This window comes from Schistocerca cancellata, chromosome 6 (genome assembly GCF_023864275.1).
Source record: "Schistocerca cancellata isolate TAMUIC-IGC-003103 chromosome 6, iqSchCanc2.1, whole genome shotgun sequence".
In the NCBI taxonomy this organism is placed as follows: Eukaryota; Metazoa; Arthropoda; class Insecta; order Orthoptera; family Acrididae; genus Schistocerca; species Schistocerca cancellata.
Window position 1 is genome coordinate 485,488,326 of NC_064631.1, and position 21,600 is coordinate 485,509,925.

The 21,600-nt window shown below is 37.7% G+C and overlaps 1 protein-coding gene across 1 annotated transcript in view; it reads right to left on the minus strand.

Moving 5' to 3' along the window:
- Positions 1 to 18,608, minus strand: part of LOC126191184 (mitotic checkpoint serine/threonine-protein kinase BUB1-like) — a 249,309-nt gene extending 230,701 nt beyond the window's left edge. Inside the window, exons 1-2 of the mRNA XM_049931959.1 lie at positions 18,331 to 18,608; positions 5,506 to 5,707 (exon numbers count right to left, since the gene is read on the minus strand). Of these exons, the coding sequence (XP_049787916.1) occupies positions 5,506 to 5,707; positions 18,331 to 18,404 (276 nt within the window). The 5' untranslated portion in view covers positions 18,405 to 18,608. The remainder of the gene's footprint in view (positions 1 to 5,505; positions 5,708 to 18,330) is intronic.
- Between the last annotated feature and the right edge of the window lie 2,992 nt (positions 18,609 to 21,600).

A 21,600-nucleotide genomic window follows, 5' to 3' on the forward strand; every position in this document is an offset into this window, starting at 1 on the left:
TACCTGCAGAGTTTCACCTATCTCTTGTCAGGGGCAGTGCAGAAAAGAATGCAATAGAATGGAGACAAGCAGGCAGAGGAAGGTGTTCAGATGTTGAGAATCCTCTTAAGATTTACAGGGAGGCATTTTCTGGATGCCACTGTAAAATAAATAAGTAAATAAATATTGCTAATGTGTAGATGTGTGGTTTCCACTAAACAGAAAATGTGCCAGGGAACCAGAGACCAATGCAAACCTTGCAAGGCACGATAATGTTTTCTTCACATATAAGTGTCATCTAATTGATGAAAATCATTTCAACCACTATAAGCTGTCAGTTTTATTCCTTTAATGCACCACAAATATAAATTACATTACTGGCCAGTTTCGCCCTTAGACCTTCATCAAATGTCTCCACCGTAAGAGGTGTGTGAGACAAGTAAAAACACTGACAACACTGCAAGCAATCTAACATTTTCATCTTACACCAAATTTTCACCGAATTTATGCACACGCAAAAGTTTTTTTGGCAAAATGGTGTCAAAAAACTTCACAACCAAGCAAAGGTCAAACGCTTTTCGAAAGCATTGCCAATGACCACGAACGGTCCAGTCTTGTGATCACAGGTGATGAATTCTGGAATTTGAGTATGAGCCTGAGACAAAGTGGCAAACTGAGGAGTGACACAATGTGACATCTCCTTGACTGCAAAAAGTTAAAATGAGCAACTCAAAGATCAAAATACTGCTGTTATGATTTTTTGACAGTAAGAGTATCTTGCATAAAGAATTTGTTCCTTGGGACAAACTGTAAACCAACTATTTTACAAAGATGTCCTTGAAAGGCTCAAGAGAAGGGAGAATTTTACAAGCTATATGAATTAGGTAACAAGAGTGACTGATCTTATCACTATGAAATCTGGTTGGTGATTGCAGAGCAGCACTGTATCTCTGCATGGAAATCAATTGTAATTTTATTAATGACAGAAATTATTAATTTTACTACATTATTTTAAGAAAACAAACATGATACAATTTCAGTGAAATACTACCAGGAAAATGCTTATTTTCGTACAGCAATAACGAACGTAAAACATTTTAACATTTGGCAGTATTGTAAATAATTTTAGAAGTAATGTGATTAATTTTATAAGTTAACATATTGATGTGACACGGGACAGTGATTAAATGTAAGGACAGTTTTACTACAGCAGTGATGGACAATAATGTTGTGCCACTTTACAATATGTGTAATGACAACAAGCACAGAGACTATTTTCAGCAATGGCGCAAAAAACCATGACTAATTTTTAAGATGTAATAAGACCAAGTAGCATCACTACAGCAATAACAAAAGAATTGTAAATATTATCAAAGTCCGTCACACAAGAAGTTCAATAAGAATTAGTGACATGTAGGCATGACTATTATCACATGACTGCAGCTTCCTCTGGCAATTACCTTGGCACTGCAAGATGACAGGTCTTGGCATGCTCTTTGGTTGATGCATACTTTCCTCAATTTGTAACAGTTATGTGTATGTACAAGTGTGCAAAAGTACACAGTATACTGCTAAATGAATGTGCAAGGGCTAGTAAGGTTTTTGCTTTTCATGACATGCTGTGAAAGTTGGTTGTCTAAGCTGATTACTATTGCACATGTGTATGCACGAGAGTGTGTCTGTCCCCAAATAACACAAAACAAAATTGTTTTAAAATGTGAAATACACATCACTAACATCATATAAGTAATTTAAACAACAATTTTAATAAGTAAGCGTAATGTTATCCACTAATATATCACACATATTTACTGTAGTTTTCGTATTATCCTGTGGACATCTGATGATGGCCTAAGACCAAAACCATCCAGTAATGTAATTTACATGCATGGTGTATTAAGGGAATAAAGCTGACAGCCTATGGTAGTTAAAATGGTTCCATCACTGAAGTACCATAATGACTTGTATCCATTTTGAGACTTATAACACAAAGAAGCAATACTGATCACCGGGAACTAAAAATAGTAGTTCAAATTATTTTTTAAAAAGAAGGAAAAAACAAGATATACAAAAATGTACAAAAAAGACAACACAAAAAGCTATTTTTAACTTTGCCAGTGCCAGTTCAAAGCCCAGATCAAACAAAAGAATGAAAAATAAATACAACGAGTGTAAAAGTATTGAAGCTGTTCCTCCAGGTAAGTAGTTCACAGAACAGATATGGTGTATTAGATGCTACAATATATATTCTGTACACAATGTAATTTCACAGCATACACTGTGCCAGCAACACAAAACTCATACATAAAACTAAACTCAACATATAAATCGACTTACAATACGCTAAAATTATTACCAAGTAACTAGACAATTATATCATGATTCCTGACAGTGAAATTTGCCTAGGAGCATACAGTAGGACTGAAAATACAACCAAGTATTCAGATGCTTTTAGGTTATGAGTTTGAAGTGCCTCTCCAGATGATGAAATATGATGGCAACAAACGTAATGTTTCAGATGCTAGAATATCTATTCTGTACATGATGTAAATACAGAGGATTAATTCTGCCACTTAATCAAAAACTACACATGCTCATCACTTTACAATGGGATGAAATCATTCCAACATGATCAAAACAATTATATTTTTGGACATTGACCTTGACTAAGGACTGAAAATACATACTGATTACTTAAAACTATTCAAAAAATTATATGTGATGGAAAGTTGCTACTCACCATATAGCAAATATGCTGAGTTGCAGATAGGCACAACAAAAAGATTTTCACAATTAAAGCCTACGGCCATTGGCCTTCGTCAACAGTAGACACACATACAAACACATTCAAGTGCATACACACAGGCACGCACGCACGCACACACACACACACACACACACACACACACACACACACACACACACACACACACACACAACTGCAGTCTCACACACTGAAACCACACTGCAAACAGCAAACAATTAAGTTTTCTTGCTTTGGAGCATCTTTCCATATGAAGAGGTGTGCTGGCAAGAAACAAGACTGTTGTTTCAGATGACACTATATCTATTTTGTACATGGTGTAATTGTGCAATACAGTGCCAGTAAAACAAAAATTGTACATATCCATCTGCTTATGATGCACTAAAATTGTCACCATATTACACAGACAATTACATTCGGGTATCGTGATTTCTGCCCATGAAAGTTTTCTGAGGGTGCATAAAAGGGGCTGCAAATACAAAACATAAAAAGAATTCAAAAGTTTCAAAATTCCAACTATGAAGTATCTCTCTAGATAAAATAATGTGCTGGCAGCTTTATGTGAAAAATGCTGCCAAGTAGCAGTGTTGTACGGAATGCATCCTGTTGATGAAGGCGAACTATAGATACCAGACTACAGAAGAATAGTGTGCAGTAGCATATGCCGACATGCCTGACACATGAAAACAACAGAGTCTCAGTGTCTGTTTTTCACCAAAACTAGAAACAAAACAAGCTGGGTTATCATACAAATATTACAAAGACTACAGTGACCTCGTAAACACCACGGAACACACATTTTGTAAAGTGTTTGATTATTTTTCAACAGGATTAAGTTACTGTCACTTCCAAGTCTTTACATTGAAAATGTGTCACTTTTAACATCATTACTGATATTTTTCTTTAAACTACATTCAAACGAAAGTCAAAATTTTTTGCATGTTTGTTATTTTTTGTTACATATATTGCTCATTCCCGCATGATAAAGGTAGTGTGGATGTTCATCACAATCCTTAAAATTTAGGGCATGACAAATGACAATGTACATAAGCAAAGTAGTCTGCAATGACACACGCAACATAGCAAATTGATCTTGGACATAGGAGGGCACAGCATGAAATAGAGATTTTTTTAAAAAAATTAGATTAGTGTTTTTCTCCCATTTCACTAGACAATCAACATGAACAGAATTCTTCAAACCAGTATTCATTATTATTTAGCCACTGCAATGAAAATGCTGTGCAAATTTTAGAATGTGTTACAAGACTTTGCTTTTTACTGATATAAAGAACCATTTGCAAATATTGTCAGCTTAGTATAGACACTTGAAACTGATATAAGCTCTTTGGCCATCTACATTCAGCAAAAATGCTGTACCCATCATGTACACAAAAGTAAATGTGACATTAACTTACAATTATGATGCGACATTGTGACTAATGACCTGCCTGATGTCTCAGAGTATATGAATCAGACTGCTACCTACCTTGTTCCATTGTGATACTGACAATCTAAAAAAAACGTGTTGAAGATAAGATTCAATAAACCTTATTAATTAACTACTAGGACAACTGCAGATACACTGATGCAGCTCTCCAATGACATGTAATTAGATGACAATATGTAGGATATAGGTCAAACCATGCCTTGGAATTACACATTTCAGTCTTTAATTTTAACAGCTGAATCATTTCTGAAGGTAATTCCCTACCTGCATTGAGTTTAATGTGGACTCCATACGCACTGCTACTTGGCATTTTTTGCACAAAGAAAAAAACTACTTCTTGGTGGATTTGAACACAGCTCCTCTGTCATTGCACAACAGCATTTAATTTTTCAAAAACTTGGGGAAAAAAAGGGAGAGGGAGAGGGGGAGGGAGAGAGAGAGAGAGAGAGAGAGAGAGAGAGAGAGAGAGAGAGAGAGAGAGAGAGAGAGAAAAGAAGAAGAAGAAGAAGAAGAAGAAGAAGAAGCGAGAAAGAAAGATATCACTGGCTTCCAAAACTGTAATGAATATACTAACTGAAAATGTAAAGAGTTGCTCCTTTAATTCATCTGCTACGACAGTTTAGGATCTCGAACAGTCACAAAAGTCGATAAATGGTCTGTGTCATCTTTGACACAGCCGGATTTGACTGGCGTGCAGACAGACTCACCCTTAACTGCAAAAGGTTTTACCAACATATGTTTGGAAGATTAGAATACAGACAACCCATCACAAAGTTTTACCCACTATTCTTTGGGTTTCCTGTTAAACTAATAGTGGCACCCTCCCCCTTTTGATCTTATAAGTAGTTGATTGTGTTGAGTTACTCACAGAACAACCACCTCCAATATTGCCATACCTCTTCAACACTTTGATGTTTAAACCAATCCTTGATTTGATGGCTATTTTACTTTCTCTTCTACTAATTAATGTTTTATCTTATACATCAAGTTGCGTCATCACTATGTCTACATTTGTAATTTGCATTATGTGAGATAGTGAGTTGGCACCCATACAGAATTCCAGTTTAATTATAGAATTTATGATTTGTTTTTTGCATTCATTACTAGATTGTGCTCATGCAGCAACTGTCTGTATTATTTTAGGATAAACAGTAAATTACAGTTCGACATAGAAAGAAAGGGTGGAAAATACTGCAGTTTCATAGGCGCAGGGCTCTCTTTCAACATGGTCGCTCTGAAAACACAAACTGACAGAAAAATTTACTTTCACAACATTATTAGTTTCTAAAGAAGTGGGGAGTGTACTGGTACTTACATATTTCAGCCATAACTTTATGAACCTCACATCTTGAAAATATTCTTCAGACGAATTAAACTTATTGAGGCAATTGTGCAACAACTTCTGAATGTTTTCTGTTCTCCCACTTTCAGGAAAATGTTCTTCTGCCCACTTTATGTAGTGATACCAAACCTCCAAAGGATCATCTCCATCAAGCGTGTGTGTTGAGAGAAATTCTCTGCAATATGAAAGAAAACAATCAACGATTTTGGAAATATTAAATGCAAAGCAAATCACACAGTACGGTAGTCAGACTACAGTAGATTCACTTTGCTGTAAGTAATGTCCAACTTTGTTTTTTTTTGTTTTTTTCCCTTTATAGCAAGTATAGTATTTTGGTTATTACATACAAGTTGAAGGTGTAGGCCTGCATCTTAAGTTTCCATGCAGATGTATGCAGAACTGTCTTATAGAGATGAGCCATCACACAGTATTAATTGCATAATGACAAAAACTATCAAATTAAAAGTGTTTAGTGCACAAACAGCTGTGCACAGGCAGCCATTTTTAACCTGAAGCAACTGTGGGATGAGCAGGCTACTGAACAGAAAAACCAAATTAAAGTTTGAATTTAATGTCTTGTGGTGGGCAAGAAACCATCTCAGGGTGAAAAGCAGTGTGTGAGTTTGTGTGTGTGTGTGTGTGTGTGTGGGGGGGGGGGGGGGGGGGGAGGTTGCACACGTGCGTGTTCTACAAACTGTACTAAAAAATAATGAAATATGTCAGCAGCAGTGCCCTAGATGGTACTGAAGGAAATTGGCATTTTATTAATTGGTAGCATTAGGTTAAAGATGGCTACTCATCATTTGACTTGTATACGCTGAATTGGTATTAGGGTCAGTCCAAACGAAGTGGCTCAATAAAAATTAAGTTGCTTCATCAGTTCACAGGTGTCGCGCCAGATAATGTTGTGGAAGCTTCACAACATTTCGACGAGACAGCTGTTTGTCACCTTTAGATGCTTACTGACGTGTTGCTGCAATGGCTCGCCAATGTATATACGCTGACTCACTAGAAAAGCGCAGCCGCCGAGGGTTGAGGCTATAACGTCATCGTAGACATATCATAGAGCACGATGACATCCAGTGCCTCCTGCTGGATAAACAGGCCACAGACTTCTCATTCACAACGCGGGAAAAGCCTGGCTGCAAATAGCGACATATGTAAAGTCTGCTTGTGTCTGTATATATGTATGTGTGTGTGTGTGTGTGTGTGTGTGTGTGTGTGCACGTGTGCGTGCGCACGCGAGTGTATACCTGTCCTTTTTTCCCCCCTAAGGTAAGTCTTTCCGCTCCCGGGACTGGAATGACTCCTTACCCTCTCCCTTAAAACCCACATCCTTTCGTCTTTCCCTCTCCTTCCCTCTCTCCTGATGAAGCAACCGTGGGTTGCGAAAGCTTGAATTTTGTGTGTGTGTTTGTTTGTGTGTCTATCAACATACCAACACTTTCGTTTGGTGAGTTACATCATCTTTGTTTTTGAACTTCTCAATTATAGGGTAATAGCATATAAAAAATCAAAATATTTAAAAATGGTCAATTAACCTTCACTGGATTGCTTCATATGGATTGACCCTATATCTTCAAGTGATAAAACTGCATACCTGGAGAGTGACACACTGACAGTGGTTCTAGTTTATGAAAATAGTAAGCATTAATATACTCAGCATACATATTTTACTAATGTATCTATAGCTTATGATCATATAATTGAGAGTCCAATTACCTAAAATTAATTGTCCTGCATGTGACAAAAATGTTATGATTCAAATTGCACCCAGAGAAACAAGTTTGAAGTGAGGATTGTCCTCTTTCCTAAGGTAGGCACGGAAGTACTGACATATGACAGCAAGAGCTCAATCAACTGTTCACTACAGTCATGTATACCTTAATTTTACTATTGTCCCACACATGAAACCATACACATATCTGTGGGTCGGAGGTATAGGACACTATGTCACATTTACTAAATTTTACAGGAGAGCAGTTTGAAGGTGTTTTACTGTGCTCTCCCTTAAATATCTTGGCTATTAATAGCATCACCATAACGAAATTTGGTCATTTTACACTTTGAACATTAAGTATCACGTTGCTTTGCATGTAATAGCCTTTTTTCATTTTGTACAAGTTTTAAAGATATATAATGGACATGGTGTTGTATACCTTTCATAAACACATTGCATTGTGTGGTGCAATGCTCTTGATATTTAATGAATAATATTACTCAATCACATTAATTTCATTGTAAGAATATATTACATGAAGAGAACATTACTCACATTGTGGTACAACTTGCTGTACAAACATAAATGTCACATTTGGTCCTAAATCACATCTGTGTCTTCTTCTGGATAGTCTGATATGTTTGTATTACGCGTGTTCTAGGTTCTTATAAAATGCATGACAAACTGAAGGGATATATGGCAACAGTGCCATTAAATCATTATATTTCTGCAGCAAAATAGGTATTAGGACATCTGAGAGTTGGTTCAAATGTAATGGAAATGTAAGTCCATGTCTGCATAACCTAATGAAGTTGGCCTGTTTGTTGTCACCATCAACAGATGTTTTGAAGTACAAAATTCCCACGTTTTCCTATTTTATTTGTAAATGTATACACTTCAATAACAAAAATGGCTGTTTCTCCATACCCATTTTTCTCTAAACAAGGGGAGGCCTTTTGTGGCATACAGTGAATTAAAACTTTTGAAATCTTGAAATTCCATATTCTACATCTACATGGTTACTCTGCAATTCACACTTAAGTGCCTGGCAGAGGGTTCATCGAACCATTTTCATACTACTTCCATTCCAGTCTCGAATGGCATGTGGGGAAAAAGGTAGCCACCTAAATCTTTCCGTTCGAGCTCTGATTTCTCTTATCTTATGAACAATGTACTTGCTAGAAGTGTGTCTTACGAATTGTTGCCAGTTCCAGGGTGTTAAAATGCTCATACTATTTAATTTCTTCCGCTTCCTCTCCATCAACGCATGAACACTGTCAGCCTTCATGTGGATACGGCCTTTTAGTAGAAACTTCTAAGTTATGGTGTTAATTTGTGGATACTTATGCAGTAACCAGAAAAAAACACATTATAATATTTACATTCCTATTTTGTCCACAGCAGTTGTCTGTCCAAAGTGTGATTTCTTCCACGTCATTGTCAGGTATGACACTACCTGCCCGCTTCAAAACTGCTGATGCTATTTCACTTCCACCTCGCCCTCCTTCTGACTCATCTCACATCACACAGTAAACTGAGGAATCTGATGCATCATACAAGGTTAAATTTAAGGCTCAATGTTTCCTTTTATAGAAACTAATACTATTTGATATGAGTGGCATGTGGGGAAAAAGGTAGCCACCTAAATCTTTCCGTTCGAGCTCTGATTTCTGTTATTTCCCCATGAACCATGGACCTTGCCGTTGGTGGGGAGGCTTGCGTGCCTCAGCGATACAGATGGCCGTACCGTAGGTGCAACCACAATGGAGGGGTTTCTGTTGAGAGGCCAGACAAACGTGTGGTTCCTGAAGAGGGGCAGCAGCCTTTTCAGTCGTTTCAGGGGCAACAGTCTGGATGATTGACTGACCTGGCCTTGCAACATTAACCAAAATGGCCTTGCTGTGCTGGTACTGCGAACGGCTGAAAGCAAGAGGAAACTACGGCCGTAATTATTCCCGAGGGCATGCAGCTTTACTGTATGGATAAATGATGATGGTGTCCTCTTGGGTAAAATATTCCGGAGGTAAAATAGTCCCCCATTCGGATCTCTGGGCGGGGACTACTCAAGAGGATGTCGTTACCAGGAGAAAGAAAACTGGCGTTCTACGGATCGGAGCATGGAATGTCAGATCCCTTAATCGGGCAGGTAGGTTAGAAAATTTAAAAAGGGAAATGGATAGCTTAAAGTTAGATATAGTGGGAATTAGTGAAGTTCGGTGGCAGGAGGAACAAGACTTTTGGTCAGGTGACTACAGGGTTATAAACACAAAGTCAAATAGGGGTAATGCAGGAGTAGGATTAATAATGAATAAAAAAATAGGTTTGCGGTTTGCGGGTAAGCTACTACAAACAGCATAGTGAACGCATTATTGTGGCCAAGATAGACACGAAGCCCACGCTTACTACAGTAGTAGAAGTTTATATGCCAACTAGCACTGCAGATGATGAAGAAATTGAAGAAATGTATGATGAGATAAAAGAAATTATTCAGGTAGTGAAGGGAGACAAAAATTTAATAGTCATGGGTGATTGGAATTCGAGAGTAGGAAAAGGGAGAGAAGGAAACATAGTAGGTGAATATGGATTGGGGCTAAGAAATGAAAGAGGAAGTCACCTGGTAGAGTTTTGCACAGAGCATAACTTAATCATAGCTAACACTTGGTTCAAGAATCATGAAAGAAGGTTATATACATGGAAGAATCCTGGAGATACTAGAAGGTATCAGATAGATTATATAATGGTAAGACAGAGATTTAGGAACTAGGTTTTAAATTGTAAGACATTTCCAGGGGCAGATGTGGACTCTGACCACAATCTATTGGTTATTAACTGTAGATTAAAACTGAAGAAACTGCAAAAAGGTGGGAATTTAAGGAGATGGGACCTGGATAAACTGAAAGAACCAGAGGTTGTACAGAGTTTCAGGGAGAGCATAAGGGAACAATTGACAGGAAAGGGAGAAAGAAGTACGGTAGAAGAAGAATGGGTAGCCTGAGGGATGAAGTAGTGAAGGCAGCAGAGGATCAAGTAGGTAAAAAGACGAGGGCTAGTAGAACTCCTTGGGTAACAGAAGAAATATTGAATTTAATTGATGAAAGGAGAAAATATAAAAATGCAGTAAATGAAGCAGGCAAAAAGGAATACAAACGTCTCAAAAATGAGATTGACAGTAAGTGAAAAATGGCTAAGCCAACAGGAAAATTAGAGAGACCTTTGGAGAAAAGAGAACCACTTGTATGAATATCAAGAGCTCAGATGGAAACCCAGTTCTAAGCAAAGAAGGGAAAGCAGAAAGGTGGAAGCAGTATATAGAGGGTCTATACAAGGGCGATGTTCTTGAGGACAATATTATGGAAATGGAAGAGGATGTAGATGAAGATGAAATGGGAGATACGATACTGCGTGAAGAGTTTGACAGAACACTGAAAGACCTGAGTCGAAACAAGGCCACGGGAGTAGACAACATTCCATTAGAACTACTGAAGGCCTTGGGACAGCCAGTCCTGACAAAACTCTACCATCTGGTGAGCAAGATGTATGAGACAGGCGAAATAAACTCAGACTTCAAGAAGAATATAATAATTCCAATCCCAAAGAAAGCAGGTGTTGACAGATGTGAAAATTACCGAACTATCAGTTTAATAAGTCACAGCTGCAAAATACTAACGCGAATTCTTTACAGATGAATGGAAAAACTGGTGGAAGCCGACCTCGGGGAAGATCAGTTTGGATTCCATAGAAATGTTGGAACACATGAGGCAATACTGACCTTACGACTTATCTTAGAAGAAAGATTAAGGAAAGGCAAACCTACGTTTCTATCATTTGGAGACTTAGAGAAAGCTTTTTGACAATGTTGACTGGAATACTCTCTTTCAAATTATGAAGGTGGCAGGGGTAAAATACAGGGAGCGAAAGGCTATTTACAATTTGTACAGAAACCAGATGGCAGTTATAAGAGTCGAGGGACATGAACGGGAAGCAGTGGTTGGGAAGGGAGTAAGACAGGGTTGTAGCCTCTCCCCGATGTTATTCAATCTGTATATTGAGCAGTAAAGGAAACAAAAGAAAAATTCGGAGTAGGTATTAAAATCCATGGAGAAGAAATAAAAGGTTCGCCGATGACATTGTAATTCTGTCAGGGACAGCAAAGGACTTGGAAGAGCAGTTGAACGGAATGGACAGTGTCTTGAAAGGAGGATATAAGATGAACATCAACAAAAGCAAAACGAGGATAATGGAATGTGGTCGAATTAAGTCGGGTGATGCTGAGGGAATTAGATTAGGAAATGATACACTTAAAGTAGTAAAGGAGCTTTGCTATTTGGGGAGCAAAATAACTGATGATGGTCGAAGTAGAGAAGATATAAAATGTAGACTGGCAATGGCAAGGAAAGCGTTTCTGAAGAAGAGAAATTTGTTAACATCGAGTATAGATTTAAGTGTCAGGAAGTCGTTTCTGAAAGTATTTGTATGGAATGTAGCCTTGTATGAAAGTGAAACATGGACGATAAATAGTTTGGACAAGAAGAGAATAGAAGCTTTAGAAATGTGGTGCTACAGAAGAATGCTGATGATTAGATGGGTAGATCACATAACTAATGATGAAGTATTGAATAGAATAGGGGAGAAGAGGAGTATGTGGCACAACTTGACAAAAAGAAGGGACCGGTTAGTAGGACATGTTCTGAGGCATCAAGGGATCACAAATTTAGCATTGGAGGGCAGCGTGGAGGGTAAAAATCGTAGAGGGAGACCAAGAGATGAATACACTAAGCAGACTCAGAAGGATGTGGGTTGCAGTAAGTACTGGGAGATGAAGCAGCTTGCACAGGATAGGGTAGCATGGAGAGCTGCATCAAACCAGTCTCAGGACTGAAGACCACAACAACAACAACATGAGTGGAGATGGCAAACATTTCTGAAGGTCACCAGTTAACACTTTGTGTGTTGGTGTACCTCTTGCCTTGTTAGTGTCATTACTTTTTAGAAGATACCTATTTTTTGATTCATTCCGATGAGCAGTATGCTCGTCTTCAACAGATCCCTTTTCTTCTCGAGTCAGATTACTTTTCAGCTTTGCCTGAAACACATCACGTGTCGTTTTCATGTGATTTGAATAACATATTGAACTGTTCTTTAAAGATGTCTGTGTAAAGCCATTTTTTACCCCTTATCTCTCGGGCAATATTGTTTCGAATACAGTCATCTACGTATAGGTCATACAGTTTTTATATGTTCAGTTCTGGTCCTAAATATTCTCTACTGTAGTGACTTTCACATTGTGGGGAAAAAAAATTATTTCTTTTGATATGTTCAACAGTTAAATCAGGAGTTTTTCTGCTAGTAGTATGCCTACCCCTTTAATCTTTTCTTACTACTCCACCTGGCTCCATGTTTTTTAAAATGTTTACTACAACTGTATTTGAGATAGAAAGTGTGTTCAAAAACATAATCTTGCACACTTTAACTCTTCCACCATTTATAGTAAAATAGTAGCTTAGAGTGTTTCCTTTGCACTTTTTCGGGGCTAAGTTTCTTTTTCTTGAACGAGTTGTACTATGTTGCTCAACAAGCACAACAGCAAATTACCTTTTCATATCTGTAGACATTTCCTCATGCCAGTATGAATGAAAAATCTTCTGTATTTCAGGCAGTTTTTCTGAGCATTTCATCCTACACATGCACGGAGGCATCAGTACTTCAGCAAGAACAGTCCTACCCTTTTTATTGACATACTCCTTCCCACCAGCTACTTTGCATTTACAGACGTTACATTTCTGTTTGTCAGCATGAACTACACGCTTTTTACCAAGCTGTGGAATATTAGTTTTATTGTTTACTTTCCTTCCCACATGTTTATTCGTTTCTAAAACAGCACAACTTTTTACAGCACTTTCACTGTCATTGCTTAAGTATAAATCTTACTCTAGTATATTTGGTATTTGTTGTTCATTTGGGACAGTTTGAACATTACTGTTGTTTTTTAAACTATTCTTTGACTGATTCCGTGTACTGTTATTGTCATCCGAATCAGCCTTGTCCCACTCGAAGGTTCATAGGTTTTGTCACTACTGGAGTCATCCTGTTCCTCATTGCTCAAATGCTCCCCTACATCTTCTTCGCTGCCAATAGTATGATAGTTAGCTGGATTAGTATTTGATTCTCAAACAAAACAGACCACATAATGGTTCCTCACCCGGTGAAATACAAAGGCCTCATAAGTTACATTATGTTTGCAACCACATTATTCATTAATGTAACAACTGTAGAAAACATAGCTTACCTACTGAGGCAGCTCTATTAATGCCTTTAAGTAATGTCATAATTTTGTACCCACGAGAGTTTGGATTCATAATTACTAACTTCTAAAAACATACACTGGAGGTAATGCTGTCAAATCCCAGGTAAAACTGACTGGACTGACCTTATTTCACATGAGCACCACCAGAATGTGCAAAAGTATACAGCACTACGTCCAGATGGTGTTGTATACCTCTAAGATAAAGTGGACTTGGTGTTATTTCATTGCACCGTAGTTCCGCCAATATTTGATGTAGGACGTAGTGTGGTATACCTCTGAGTAGAGGACAAGAAACTCATATGATTGTGCCAATAATCTCATTTTGGCCAAAAATGGACATAGTGTCCTATACCTGCAACCCACAGATATACGAACATATGTAAATTATGCTAATTTTACTTAAATAATGCTGTAAGTGTGTGAATTTACTCCTTTCTTTCAATATTTAGTTTCTGCCATAGACAAATAATTTAATTTTAAGATGTTAATAGGTTTAATTTGGTTTATGTTTTGACCAAAACAGACTTTCACCAGGGCAGCCACAATGACAAAAATGAGAAGTCGCTGCAAAGAAGAAATTCCACAGTTTCAGAAAGAAGAAAATAAAAGAATAAATGAAATTAAAAAAACATAAAAAAAGAATGTCTGATAGAACTGGAACTGCAGCAACTTCGAAAAAAGGAGTGTAATCGAAAGCGTCTTCAGAGGGCAAAACAGAAGAATGCTATTCTTCTGACCATTCCAATACCAACTATATCATCACAACAATGTCTTCCAACATTCAGCAAGATGTTATCAAAATCTGTCCAGGTGTGTGGAGAGGGGGTGGGGGTGCACTTTGCACATTCCCTCAGAAAAATTAGTATACAAATGTCCAGGAATGAAAGATAGTACGTGTGTTTGATTGAATGGAAAGAAACAAATTTTGCAGAAGTATTATCTGACAATATTTTTACAAGAGGCCTTCCAGATATTTAAGGGAGACTATAGTACAGATTTACATAGTATAGGCTTTTCAAAATCTTGTTCCTTGAGACCACGGACTGGTCTACTTTTGAAATCTACTCATCCTGCCAATTCAAGTGTGAATTCCATTCTGAAGCTGAAGAGTCTGCAATACCATTTGTGTCATTCTACTTTAAATTCTAATTGTTGGCAAAATAAATGTCCCAGGAGGAAACCTGTAGCTCCAAGTGAGCCTGAAAAAGCAATGGCTTGGAAAGAATGGAGAAAATATGATACTAGGAAGTTTCAGCTCCTTTATAGGGAAGGGTGTTCGGCAGAATTGTTTGCACTGCTCATAGAACAATTTCCTAAAATGCTGCATCATGTGAATACTTGGGAAGGTAGTCCTTCAGACAGATTTCGCTATGTCATACTCCTGAAAGTATCAAAATGAGATTCAGAGCACATTGTGGTCTAGAAGTAGTATTCTTTTATTTACTGCAGCTACATTATACAAGAGAAAATGTAATACTTACCTGATATATTCAAATACTGCACACAACAAAGACACAATATTTGTCTATACAAAAACAATGTATGATACAATCTGTCAAAATGAGTCCAAATCTGATTCTGAAGAGCCGGTAAGTTGGAGTGACAGCCCACCCACAGTATTTAAAAATCAATTCATGGTTACACTTCTTGATTTTTTGTTTGCAAGGTATTCCAAGAAATTTTCTTGGAAATATTTTGCCATTTTCTTGGAAATATTTTGCCACTTAACACGCGGCAAAGGCGTTGTGGAGGGATGAGTAGAAATGCAAAGCATCTTGTATGCCAGAACACAGTCCAAAAAGAGTATGCAGCAATTTTCCAGTCTGCCAAGGGCTTCTACAAAGTGGCATCTGAAGTTTGCAAAAATACCGCTGTACTCTATGTGGATCATGAAACAATTAAGCAAAACATTGAACATGAGAAACCTTAGAAAAATGTTCCTGGAATTCCAGGAATAGCGTAGTTTCATGTGGTTGAAATAAATGAAGAAGGAATAATCTGTAAATAAGAGTGCCTTAGATCATGATGTAATTTACTCTTGCAAGTACAATCAACATGACACTTGGGGACTGAGTAACTGTGTCATACAATAGACAAAAATATCCTGAAGAGATTTGTAAAACTGACTCTGAGAGAATCAAGATATCAGTTAAGCACAAAGCTGGCCCAGGCACCTTCAAGTGGCTAGTTCCCCCTGACTAAATTTATTAAAATGATAATGAATTTGTGAAGATTACAACACCAGAAATTGGAAACAACTGTGCACAGTTCTGCTTCAGGGAACAGATTTAACTGCCATAGTTTATACTATCTGCTTTTGCTTTGTACTGAACTGAACCAGACAACCTTAAAAAGTGTTAATTTTAAAAACTGCATTTTGTTTATTTTGCAATTTTTATAAAATAAATTTTCAGACGTATGTCATTATTTTCAAAACTCTACTCTATTATGACCTCCTTTGTCACTAGGTCACACATGTTGCATAAGCCATACATATGTATGCAGTTTGGAAAAATACTTAACTGGATCCTTCACTTCCTTGTGCCTAACCAGATGTGTACACAGAGTCCTGCATATGGCACCTCTGTCCCACAAGTAATACAATTTTTCTTTTCTTCTGTTTCCAGGACTCACAAAGTTTAGTAGTATTTTGTTTATGTCTAGATCTATATCTACACTCTGCAAACCCCCGTGAGGTGGATGGCAGAGGGTACATCCCACTGTACTAGTTATTAGGTTTCTTCCTGCTCCATTCACATACGGAGTACAGGAAGCGTGAGTGATTGAATGCCTCTGTGCATGCAGTGATTATTCTTAACTTATCCTCAGGATCCCTATGTGAGTAACGGGTAATTTTCAAACAGATGGAGCACAGCAATCAGTTGTCCTTTCCTTTCAGGTTTTATTAAGCAAATCTTGATTTTGGCTAGTGCCTAGCCATTATCAATGCACTACTTCAGTTTCAATGCATTTCCTAGTTTATCAGTCCCCTGATGCTCGGGCTTCTGTCACAGTTCATTTGAAACTCCCTACATGAGCAATATGTAGGGGGTTGTAGTATCTTCCTAGAGCAACCATTTTAAGTCAGTTCATGAAACTTTGTGAACAGACTTTCTTGGGATAGTTTACATCTATCCTCAAGAATCTTTCAGTTCAGTTCCTTCAGTATCTCTGTTACACTCTCCCATGGATTAAACAAACCTGTGAGCATTCGTTCTGCCCTTCTCTGCATATGTTCAAAATCCCCTGTTAGTCCTGTATGGTATGGATACCACATACATGAGCAATATTCTAGAACCTGTTCCATGAATGATTATTAAGTAATCTCCTTTGTAGACTGATCGCACTTCCCCAGTATCCTACCAATAAACCAAAGTCTAACATTTGCTTTGCCACGACCAAACGTATGTGATGAGACACTGCACATTCTCAAGAAAAAATTGTCTTATTGTAGTAACATGTTTCAATTAGCTAGCACAATTTTTTGATTAACTCTTGATATGCGGGTTTTGTATTTAGTGCACTGTCCTGCATTGGACATCTGTATGGCCTATAGAGCATTTCTTAAAGAATATGTAAAAGTACAACATGGTAGCGTAATTTATAGAAAAAAAATTAAAAAATGTTCCATACTTCGGATATGCAATGCTGCTTTGATATTTCTGACAGTCAGTAATGCATAACACAGTGTTGTATGAGGGGAAAAAAAAAAACTGCCCAACAAGTGATAGTGGATTTTCCCCTGAGCAGTTTGGGAAAATCACATTAAATTTAAATTGTGAAGTCCAGACAGGAATTTGAACTCTTTAATAATACACCATCTCAATACATATCTATACTGCAAATCATGTCACCAGAATGTACCAATAACAGATGTAGCCTTCATCCTATACTGAATAATAATGTGCTGTCATATGCCCAGGTATGGAAAGAGAGCAAAATGCTGACGATATTATCTTTTGGGTTTATATTAGTTTTTGGAATGTAGTCTGTGGTGACTAGTGTAGCCTGACGTCTTGGTTTTGGGTAAAATGATAGATTGACTGGTAGCAAAACCAACTAATCTGAATATGAATTCTTAAATGTCGGAATTTGCCCGATTTTTATAGTAGCAAATACTTTGTAAGTATCTGGGGTCGATACATATAAATGTAGAAACTGTAACGGTTGTGATGCCAAAACCCTTGGAAAAAATCTTTACAAACCAAACTTGCGTTCCTGCCCTGTCAGATAGGCAGGTGCACTGAATCGATATCAAGTCTGAAGAAAACTAGAACGGATACTGACAGTTTCAGATTATGAGTGGGCGGTGTGGGTCTGCGCGCGCTCGCGTGTGTGTGTGTGTGTGTGTGTGTGTGTGTGTGTGTGTGTGTGGACTTCCTTTCATAGAGCACTACGGAAAGCTTCTGATACACATCAAGTACGGCAGCCAGACTAATAATACACTACGAGATGTGATTACGGGAATAATGATGCGCATAAAATCTAAAGAGCGTACGAAGCTCAAGGAAGTGAAGACAGAGTGCGTCCCGGTGTCTAGAGTAAATCTTAAATTCAGGAATGGGAGAGGAAAAAAACTTTACTAAAACGCAACACATTGTAGGCGCCTTATTAAATGATGTAGCCCTCCTTACTTAACTCTTTATCTCCTAAGTTAATACTATACTACACCTGATTCTGTTACTCGATGAATTCATCAACAGAAACGTATTCCATATTATAACGAATAATTGAAAGCTATTAATCTTTAAGATGGGTCAGCGGTCTTTGTCACCTGCATCTCTTCAGTATCTCCTGCGGAAATTCCTCTTGGCACCCCGTTAGCAGAAATTCTTCTGGGCGTTCCATCGCGCTGGGAGTATTGAACAAGCGTAATAAGTTAATTCATGCTATGACAGCACCTTGTTTGGAACACATTTTCCATGTGACATGGGCATGTGAATCTAACATGTATAACAAACAGATAAGAAATTAATAAAATACAAAATCACAATCACCACCCACGTAACGGTCAATCTCCTTTCAAACGAAGTACCAAAAACAAAGCACGTAAACAAAAACGTAAACAAAGATATCTCACTCAATACTGTCTAAAGCAAAGATATATCTGCGCATATACCCATGGAGGTAGAATAAGGGGAGATGGCGCTACAGACTTACGCTGTACGTTGTTTTGAAGCCAGTGGGCCGGGCCTTCCGCCTTCTTGGATCCCCCAAAACATTAGCAGACGAGTGTTTACAATTGCTTCTTGTTCGTTATTTCTGTCGTGTACACGCGATATTCGTTTTATATAGTAAATGTTACACTGGTTTAGTGAACAACGAAGCATAAGGAACGCAACTTCAAACGTTTTTCTGGTCTTAAATGCGTATTGGATACAGTAATACGACACGAAAATATGACGCTTCTGGCCTCAGTACAGTAATTCCTTTTTGTTTATACACTTCGAATAACCGAGAAGAGAAGTATGTGCTATGAAAAGCGTGCTTTCGTAATCCATTTCTACTCACTTTCATTGTGTTTGTGTCGATAATTGATAAAGCCAGAACTCCAAAAGCAATGATTGATAGTTTAGAGGCACCGATTTGTATTCGTTGTATTTTCAAGTCAAATGCAAATTTTAAATGTTCCAGTTTGCAAAAAACTTACCTCGTTTCCTTTGGGTCCCTTAGATGTATGCAGGGATGGAATAAACAAGCTGTCATGTCAACAAAGTGAAAGATTCGTTAAATTACGAAGGAAAAGAAGTGAATTTAAGATTGTCAGGCCCATTGTAGTTTACACAGCTGCTTCGTTTTTAAATTGTACCAACCAAATGACATTCAGTGTGGCAAATAACAGCAATTCACAGGGTAACACGACAACACAGTGATTAGTGTAATTATCTAAGACTGGTCTTAGATAGGGAACTTTGCTTTAACAAATATGTAACCCTTTATAATTTAACCACAGTAACAGGTGTTCCACACATTTTACTGAAGATTTAATTAACTAAATGTAGTATATTAAATTATTGCATTTTAAAACATTAGTCCCCATTTCCAGGATATTTCTAGCCAGGACTTTTCAGTTACTTGGGAATAACCAAACGATGAAAACCAAGTGTATTGTTCACCTTCAGAGAGCTCTTCGCATTGGATTGATAAGAAATCCAAAGTCAAATCACAGAAATAAGACCATACTGTAAAACTTTACAGTGCATCAGAATTTCAAGTATATTTAAGAAAATATCGCTTAAATAAGCCCACTTACGAATGAAATGTGATTTGTTTAAACTTTAGACTACAATCACAACGATTAGAACACCAGTAAGCGACGCAAGCCGGCATTTTTTATCAAAACACTTCACGACTACACGGAATCAAACCACCAGAAGCGAATGTTTTGGGGTAGCTAACATGGCGGATCTTCACTTGGGTCGGCTTCAAGTTTGTGACGTAATGACAACTCCTCTTATTTTTACCTCCATGGTTGTTTGTGTGGTATATGCATGGAGGTAAAAATAAGAGGAGTTGTCATTACGTCACAAACTTGAAGCCGACCCAAGTGAAGATCCGCCATGTTAGCTACCCCAAAACATTCGCTTCTGGTGGTTTGATTCCGTGTAGTCGTGAAGTGTTTTGATAAAAATGCCGGCTTGCGTCGCTTACTGGTGTTCTAATCGTTGTGGTTGTAGTCTAAAGTTTAAACAAATCACATTTCATTCGTAAGTGGGCTTATTTAAGCGATATTTTCTTATATATACTTGAAATTCTGATGCACTGTAAAGTTTTACAGTATGGTCTTATTTCTGTGATTTGACTTTAGATTTCCTATCAATCCAACACGAAGAGCTCTCTGAAGGTGAGCAATACACTTAGTTTTCATCGTTTGGTTATTCCCAAGTAACTGAAAAGTCCTGGCTAGAAATATCCTGGAAATGAGGACTAAGGTTTTAAAATGCAATAATTTAATATACTACATTTAGTTAATTAAATCTTCAGTAAAATGTGTGGAACACCTGTTACAGTGGTTGAATTATAAAGGGTTACATATTTGTTAAAGCAAAGTTCCCTATCTAAGACCAGTCTTAGATAATTACACTAATCACTGTGTTGTCGTGTTACCCTGTAAATTGCTGTTATTTGCCACACTGAATGTCATTTGGTAGGTACAATTTAAAAACGAAGCAGATGTGTAAACTACAATGGGCCTGACAATCTTAATTCACTTCTTTTCCTTCGTAATTTAACGAATCTTTCACTTTGTTGACATGACAGCTTGTTTATCCCATGCTTGCATACATCTAAGGGACACCAAAGGAAACTAGGTAAATTTTTTGCAAACTGGAACATTTAAAATTTGCATTTGACTTGAAAATACAACGAATACAAATCGGTGCTTGTAAACTATCAATCATTGCTTTTGGAGTTCTGGCTTTATCAATTATCGACACAAACACAATGAAAGTGAGTAGAAATGGATTACGAAAGCACGCTTTTCATAGCACATACTTCTCTTCTCGGTTATTCGAAGTGTATAAGCAAAAAGGAATTACTGTACTGAGGCCCGAAGCGTCATATTTTCATGTCGTATTACTGTATCGAATACGCATTTAAGACCAGAAAAACGTTTGAAGTTGCGTTCCTTATGCTTCGTTGTTCACTAAACCAGTGTAACATTTACTATATAAAACGAATATCGCGTGTACACGACAGAAATAACGAACAAGAAGCAATTGTAAACACTTGTCTGCTAATGTTTTGGGGGATCCAAGATGGCGGCAGGCCCCGCCCACTGGCTTCAAAACAACGTACAGCGTAAGTCTGTAGCGCCATCTCCCCTTATTCTACCTCCATGCAAACAACTAAAGTGACACCACAGTCTGACATAACAGTCGCGACACTTCGCCTCGATTTTCTTGCCTACAGGTTCGTATGAGCAGTTGCCAGCGGGCTCGTGCGCATGCGCAAAGCTGAATTCGCGTATGAGCAGTGCCTTCCTCCCGCTTCTGGCTACTTGGAGCGTGGCTGTTTGGTGTATGAGCAGTAGAGTTGTGGCGAT